At 41.6% G+C, this 8,303-nt stretch overlaps 1 protein-coding gene across 1 annotated transcript; it reads right to left on the bottom strand.

Annotated features, from left to right (window-relative positions):
* Nucleotides 1–326: 326 nt before the first annotated feature.
* On the bottom strand, nt 327–6,498 carry LOC117298241 (retinol dehydrogenase 8-like). The gene is made up of 4 exons (XM_033781378.1): nt 6,030–6,498; nt 3,025–3,204; nt 2,305–2,398; nt 327–921 (listed from the first exon to the last, which is right to left on the bottom strand). The coding sequence occupies exons 1-4, from the start codon at nt 6,313–6,315 to the stop codon at nt 588–590; spliced, it is 894 nt and encodes a 297-aa protein (XP_033637269.1). The 5' UTR covers nt 6,316–6,498; the 3' UTR covers nt 327–587.
* Nucleotides 6,499–8,303: the final 1,805 nt, after the last annotated feature.

An 8,303-nucleotide genomic window follows, 5' to 3' on the forward strand; every position in this document is an offset into this window, starting at 1 on the left:
TCCTCGGTTAAGCTTCTCCGGTTGTTTAGTCCTATAAATTCTTCCTGGGTGGAAATAATATTCGCTCCGGACTTTTTACGATATCTCGAAAGCGTGACCACCTTATGTAATGCAATTTCCACTTGTAAGTTTAATTGTGTATATCTACATTTATACAAAATCAAAACTATTGAACGGTTCCCAAATCCAAAGGTACACATTACCGTTAAAGAGAGTTCAAGGCAGTTAGACACTTTTTGTATTTACTCAAAATATTTATTAGCATTAAACCTTTCTTGGTACTACGAGTAACGGGGGGCTGTTGATAGTATAAAACATTGTGAGAAACGGCTCCCTCTGAAGTAATGTAGTTTTCGAGAAAGAAGTAATTTTTAACGAATTTGATTTCGAGACCTCAGAGTTATAGTTTGAATATTGCCATTTTAAATTATGCTGGTAAAAGTGTTATCCTGCTATGTTCCATAAGGGATCTTTAAAAAAAAATCGTGATTTTTGCCCGTACCGTTAATGAGTCAATTTTGTTTTAATACCATGGTAGTCAGTAGCTGACTGCGCGATAGCTCAATGTAAAGTTTTTAAACAGATAATTATTGTTTCGGAGAGAGCAAATCGTAGATACCGTCTCCCTCCGGCTGAACCAGCTTGCTTGCTGCCACCTGCTCCACGAATTCACTGGAACGATACCAAAGCTTTGGCTTCTCACAAAGCACAGCCTCCTTGATTACGCTTGCAACTTGGTCTGGTACCTGTACTGCACCGACCATTTTCTGTACCGGCTCACGGGTCGCGTTGTATACGAATGCTTCTGTAGCCACGCTATCGAAGCCCGCCATCTTTGGTGTGTTGGTCACGAATTCTATGGGATTTTCCAGACCTTTGGTCATCTCGGTGAGGACTATGCCAGGCTGAACAAGGATGGCCCTGAAATTATGGAGAGACCACAAGAATAAGTGCATACGAATAAGACATGTAACCGTCTTAATAATAACAGTATTTATAAAGCGCCAAATTGCCAAAGGATACAAGTCGCTGAGAAAGAAAGAAAAGGGAAAAGACAGAACAAAGATAAAGACGACCAGCTACGAAGAGGCAAAAAGGTGGGTTTTGAGAGCACGTTTGAAGGCTGGGACACTGTTTGAGCTTCTGGTTAGGGTAGGTAGAGAATTCCACAGTCGGGGAGCAGCAATTGAAAATGCCCTGTCACCTGCAAGTTTATGGGTTTTGTGAACTGAAAGGGATTTACCAGTAGAAGAGCGAAGAGAGTAAGAAGATGTCTGGAGTGAAAGGAGAGAAGAGAGAAAATCGGGGGCAAAGTGATGTCTATGTTCCATAGACAGTGGTGGAGGAGTTAAGGGCTACATAAGAACGGGGGTGCGTTGTCGTGGCTTCAACCACAACTGTTTCGGTCAATTGTCAGTGAACAACCAATGGTAAGTTCAACCGAAACTTAAGTTATTGGAGTTACGACCGCGCGAAAACGCACCCAAGTATAGGGAACTATAAGTGTTTGCCAGAGGGGTGTCTGGGCGTCTTTTTGGACATCCTGTTTTAACACGCACCCAAGGAGGGAGCGTTTTACCAGGGGGTGTCTGGGCGTCTTTTAGGACATCCTGTTTTAAAACGCACATAGGGAGGGAGGGTTTGCCAGAGGGTGTCTGGGCGTCTTTTGGACACTCCGTTTTAAATGTGGATACCCTGCTTTATCATCATATTACATGTAAAAATGTATTGTAAGTGAACATTGGACACCCAGTTTTTATTTTTTTTTCAGCAAATTTGGACACCCTTTTACCCAATCCTGGCTACAAAACCGAGAGAAACCTACCCCAATCCCGGCATAATCAGCTATTTTGAAGCAAAGTGGAGAGAGGGGAGAGTACCTGAACGACCTTTGTTGTTTCCCACCCCTGGAACCGGAAGAAATGGGCTAAAGGAGGGACTTATGGGATATCTGTCAGTAGTCGACGACTGACAGATATCCCATAAGTCCCTCCTTTAGCCCATTTTAACAACTCGACCTCTTGAATGACCAAGTCAACTCGACCTCTTGAATGTCCAAGTCAACTCGCCCTCTTGAATGTCCAAGTCAATTCGACCTCTTGAATGACCAAGTAAACTCGACCTCCTGAAAATTAAACCAAAACAACTCGACCTCTTGAGTGACCAAGTCAACTCGACCTCTTGAATGACCAAGATATCTCGACCTCTGGAATAACCTATCCAACTCGACCCTAAATGGCCAAGTCAACTCGACCTGTTGATTGACCAACTCAACTTTTGAATGACAATTTTACGTTTCCTTACCAGATGTTGTAGAGCTTCAGCAGCGGGGCCATCGACTGGGTCATGCCGTCAACCGCGAACTTACTGGCCGTGTAGTAGGCTTGGAATGGAGGACCTTTTAAAAGAAAACCCAAGAAAAGTCCAAGTCAATGATAAAACTAGACCTACGTTTTCTGTTGATACGTTCTTAATATTTGTCTCCACGTTTCAACTAGCTTGCTCTAGCTATTCATCGTCAGGAAACCAAAGAGTAGGAGAGATGTGGGCCTATTTAAGCGAGAGCTCTCAGTGACCAATTGGTTTTTCATCTGCCACATCTGGGGGAAAAAATCCACTGGACCTGCTGTTTCAGTTTATCCTGTACTGGGGCATCTGTCAACACGTCAAAGTGGAATTGCGGACTTTGGCGCCCAATTTAGCCTGGGGTTAGGAAAATAAAGCTAGTTAGCCCATAAGTGCATGCGTGTCTTGGTGGTTGCTGTCACTATAAAGTTTTTGTAAGGTTAAACAAAAAAAGTTAGAAAAGGCATATCAAAAATTGACTTTTCATATTTCTGAACTAAATTATTATGCACAAAACCCCATTGTGACTGCACTCACTGAGCCTCAACTGCGCGTTAAAAAAACATAAGGGGCGCTTTCCAGGATTAAATGGGTTCAGAGGTTTCAGTGTAGAGTCAGTCCCTGCTCTGATTGGTTCTCCTGCGTAGAGACCTGTGGTTGGTGGACAAAAATACTCACATACGAGAGTGTATATACTGGTGGTGTTGATGATTCTTCCAGATCGTCTTTCCTTCATAGAGGGCAGTACAGCTCTCATCATACGAGACACTCCCCAGAAATTGACATCAAATACCTCCTGGCATGTCTCTATCGATGGTGTGTCAGTCGAATCCCACGAGTTGATCCCAGCATTGTTGACTTGGAAAACAAAAACAGAAACAAGAGATGACTACGGCTTTTTTCTTTGGCAACTCACACCAGTTATCTCATGTTAATAAAGATAAACGTACTATTGAATGTGAATGAATCTCAGCATTGTTGACTTGGGGAAAAAACAGGAGAGGAAAAAATCGGGGGCAATCGTCTTGAGCAATAATTGCTTATCCTACGTGTGTATAAAATATTGTTTTCTACAAATTAAATCCCAGATGTATCCGAAAGGGTTATCTGGGCCAACCCATATGGGGCCCATGAATCTTGGGTGCAGGATCCAGTTGGGCCCACACGGGTTTCCACCCATGACTGGTTTCAACACCATATTATGGGACCGTTTTGTTACACAAAACGAGGCCCATAAGGGACCCATATATAGGACCCATGGGGACATAATGGGTTATATGGGTTATATGGGCTTATCTATAATATGGGCCATATAATATGAACCTCTGTTGAAGGATCAGCAGGGCCAAAATTGGTAAACATATGTGGGGCCCATGTGGGACCTCCATATATGAGGACATCGGGTGGCTCCTCATAAGTATGTGTATAACATATTTGTTTTCTTAATGCTTGAACGCTACAACTAAATCAGGTCACAACTCGTTGACATTGAAGCTGTGTAAGGTAAACGAACTGGAAAAGGAAGTTGTTTTGTTCACGCACTTTGTGAGATCGAGGTCAAACACCGACATTTAGCCACACGGTTGTTCTATTGGAAATGAATCAGCAATTGCATAATGGCGGGAAGTACTTGTCCCTTTGTAAAACAGACACTTGAATACTCAGAAAAACACTGACAGTTATTATAAACATCATGGTTGTATACACATTTGTTGGAGTCCTCTGTTTAATTCAAACCCCTAGATAAGATGCTTACTATAAAACTAACCTGTGACAATATCATTTCAAAATGTGGTAGCGTTTTTGAGATACTGACGAAAATCTGGAGAGGTTATGTCCACGCATGAAAAATAACCTGCAATTGGAATACACAATCTGAGAATAACACTTCTCATATTCTACTTTATTGTGGATAAAGTATCTTTTTTTTCCATAACCGCTGTACTTTGAAGTAAATATTCTTTAAATGCCGTATCTTAAGCTGCTGTGCTTCTTAACAAGTAAGTTTGTGTTGCTATTAATTTTCAGAGTCATAACCAAATGCACATATCCTTTAAAGGCAGTGGACACTATTGGTAATTACTCAAAATAATTATCAGCATAAAACCTTACTTGGTGACTAGTAATGGGGAGAGGTTGATAGTATAAAACACTGTGAAAAACGGCTCCCTCTGAAGTGATGTAGTTTTCGAGAAAGTAAGTAATTTTACACGAATTTGATTTCGAGACCTCAAGTTTAGAATTTGAGGTCTCGAAATCAACCATCTGAAAGCACACAACTTCGTGTGAAAAGAGTGTTTTTTTCTTTCATAATTATCTCGCAACTCCGACGACCAATCGAGCTCAAATTTTCACAGGTTGGTTATTTTATGCATATTATGTTGAGAGACTCCAAGTGAAAAGACTGGTCTTTGACAATTACCAATAGTGTCCACTGTCTTTAAACACACACGGGACGCTACTTATATGCCGTAGTCTAAACTCTGAATTGAGAATGAGCTAGCGAAGTTTTAATAAAGTTGGGGAAACCGTAATGAGATACAAGTGCAAAAAATAATGGACAGAAAATAGCAGCAGGGAGGAATAAAGGGCCATGCAATGTGATACTTAAAATAATAGGGGTCACGATCTTGTCATAATAGAAAAATATGGGCTGCTCAGGGACAACTCCTTATACAGTCAAACCACGAAGATTTAAAGACACTGTTTGGACACTATTGGTAACTGTGAAAGACCTGTCTTCTCACTTGGTGTATCTAAACATGTGCACAACAAAACAAACCTGTGTGATGTTTGACTCAATTATTGGTCGTCTAAGTTGCGAGAGAATAATGGAAGAAAAAACACCCTTGTCGAGAAAGTTGTGTGCTTTCAGGTGTTTGAAAGAAATTCAATGAATTCAATCCGTTTTTGGGGGGGTGAGAAAGTTCTTCTTTCTCAAAAACTACATTACTTCAGAGGGTGCATTTTCTCACAATGTTTTATACTGAACAGCTCTTTATTGCTCGTTCAGTTGCTTTTTATGCTTACAAATATTTTGAGTAGGCTAATTACCAATAGTGCACAGTGCCTTAAAAAAACATGGCCAGCCCATTCTTAATTATACGACATAACATGTGGGCATAATATTCTTCCAACTTGTTTGCCCATGGACAAATACACGGTGTACATTGTAGGTCAGGCCCTGAACTCCAGCCCTAATTGTTCCTACCTTTTTCCAAGAACTAAATATCTTGCCCGGATGTAAATTTTGATAATTTCCTATCTTGGTCTTTGAGTGTGGATACGGTTATCAAACTCTTTTATTTGATTTTGGACAATATTGGAACCATTTCAATTCAACTATGAAATTCAAAGTGGGTAAATTTTGAGGATTTGCACTTTTTTTGCACCGGTTGAAATATCAGAAGATTAAATTGTTGATATGTTATGGTTATGCTTTGTGTATAGGCCTATATTTGTTTGTTTGTTTAACTTTTATTTTAAGTTTTACGTTTGGTAATCTCTCCTAAAATTTAGGGCAATAACAACTTTTTGGTCAGAATTCGGTAGTAACTTAAGCTATGTAATGTGTTTACGTAAAAAGGATTTAGTTTTTATGCTGAAAAATTTGAATCTGAGGTAAACGCTCTCGGTTCCTATTGGTGATTATTCTTCCTTGTGTTTTTAGGATACTAACTTACCCAATACATCAATGCGACCCTCTTTTGCAATTATCGCATCCACCGCACCCTGTTGGTCCCCGTCTTTGCTCACGTCCAGCTCCCGTATGAAGAGCGTCTCGCCAAGAATCCCAGCACCTTCCCCGCCGACGGCAGACTCCAACGGCCCCTTGTTTTTGTCGAGCAGGTCTCGCATGGTAGCGTAGACCCTGAAGCGACGGTCAGAATCCTTGCCGAGAAGCTCCGCTGTGGCCAGTCCAATCCCCGATGAACAGCCAGTGATGAGAACTATTATTTTATCCGCCATTTTTGTGGGTCCCTCCGTTGTTCAATGTTAATCTATCCCTTGCTCTATCCAACATCCAAAGCAGACTGACGCTAGAGTCGCTTCAAAAGGAAACCGGTTTACAGGTGCACCTTGTGTGAACTTTCACACTACGTGAATAGGTCGATGCATGTAACACGATGCCGCGACGAAGGCACGACACTGGGCGGGGCGGCCAATTTGGGTGCGTTCGTTTAGCTTCCCTGGGTCGACCCCGGTGTGTGGTGTTTTTTCCAGGACGAACGTGGGTAATTATCTGCACACGTTCGTCCTGGAAAAAAAAACCGCCACACACCGGGGTCGACCCAGGGAAGCTAAACGAACGCACCCAATGATAGTTGGCCGTGCGTTCAGACAGCGGAACTATAGGGCCCTTCGAATCCACGGCTTCGGCTATGGATTCGGCTTCAGGCCCCGTTCTCTCGTTTGAAGCCCTAAGCACGTATACAACGCACGTGCTATTAGCTTGTCAAAACACAACTGCGGGGGGTCGCACACAAAAGAATTAAGAAAAAAAAAAAACGGAAAACATCTATAAAAAATAGGCCTATTTAGAAAAAGTCTTAACTGTAACTGTTCAACTAAAACATTATACCACACTAAGCACGGGGGGGGGGGGCAAGGCAATGGACCTATAAATCATATTTATTCTTTCATTTTAAGCTGTCGTAAACATGCTTTCCATTTTTATCGGTCTTGGAGTTTAAATGTTTCTGATACAAATTGGAAATTCAGGTCGCCTAAAGTTGTTTGCGTCAGAGTTCAACCCACCTAGCCCCCCCCCCCCCCACCACCTATCATCGTAGTTCCGTACGGTGCTGTCGCTCTATTAAAAGCCTTTGGAACCATCACTGTTGATTGTTCAACCATGGAGGTAGAATTCTACCTCCATGGTTCAACCGAAGGACAATCTTCCATGGCCTAGAGAAAGTCTTGAAAGGTCACAACTGATTTAATTAATTGACATTTTTAACAAAAAAAAGTGGCATCGTAGTAAGCCCTTCAATTCAATCACCTTGAATTGCCGGTTTTGTGTACACTAGAAATAATTGGAAGTCAGGCCCCCTATAAATAGTCCATCAGCTTAATTCATGCACTGTCCAGATCCAATTGACAAGAAAGTTTGCTAATGCTCTCTCAATGAATGGGAGGGCCGGCAATGGGCATACCCATCAGCAGACTCAGCAGATTCGGATTGCTTTGAAGAATGGCATGATGCAGTTGTTCAATGTCTTTAATGTCCCAGTCTCTTTCAGCGAGCGCTACCTCTGCATATACACGTCTCAAAGCATAATATCAACACAGAACCAGCGGCGTGTACTATATATAAATGTACATGCTTACGGGGGGGGGGGGGGGGGGCGGCACACAAGGGGGCACATTTTCTTCTAGGGGCACTTCATAATTAATCTCAGATCAAAAAAACTGAGCGGTTTGAAAAACGGGCGTCTCTAATCACGCTAAGATTTTACTGCCAGCTCCAGAAGCCCCACATTTCTTCGTGGATAATATTAAACTCATAGCAATCTGTGCGGTTTGACATTTAGTTTTGTGTCTCTCATGCCAAAAGCCAGAAGCATCAGAAAACCCATGTTCCTAATAATACATTGGTTTCAGACGTTTTTGAATGAAAGGTTTTTAAAAAAATGTCGTCTCCGATCACATTTGGATTTACCAGCTTCAAAATACTAAAGTTTTAGTAGGCCTACATATTCATAATGCCTGATCCATCAACCTTAGCGGTTAAAAAAAAGTTCGTCGATGATCGATCATGCTAAGATATTATTTTCACCAGCAGCTTCAGAAGCCCCACATTCTTAATCTCAAAGACGTTTTAAATGAAAGGTTTGGAATATGAAATAGATCACCACATAGCAATGTGGGCGGTTTGAATTTAGATTTCGATTCGTTCATAAATTTGACCAACTATTAAAAACCTCTAGCCTACACTGAAAGTACAAAGTACTGTC

Source organism: Asterias rubens, chromosome 13 (assembly GCF_902459465.1).
Source record: "Asterias rubens chromosome 13, eAstRub1.3, whole genome shotgun sequence".
Lineage (NCBI taxonomy): Eukaryota > Metazoa > Echinodermata > Asteroidea > Forcipulatida > Asteriidae > Asterias > Asterias rubens.

Bases quoted from the DNA above. Each gene is read 5' to 3' on its own strand.
- LOC117298241 (XM_033781378.1), bottom strand. From the start codon at position 6,315: ATGGCGGATAAAATAATAGTTCTCATCACTGGCTGTTCATCGGGGATT. The intron at 2,399-3,024 runs GTGAGTATTTTT...TTCTTTTAAAAG, and splicing joins CAGTATATACACTCTCGTAT to GTCCTCCATTCCAAGCCTAC. The intron at 922-2,304 runs GTAAGGAAACGT...CCATAATTTCAG, and splicing joins CTGAAGCTCTACAACATCTG to GGCCATCCTTGTTCAGCCTG.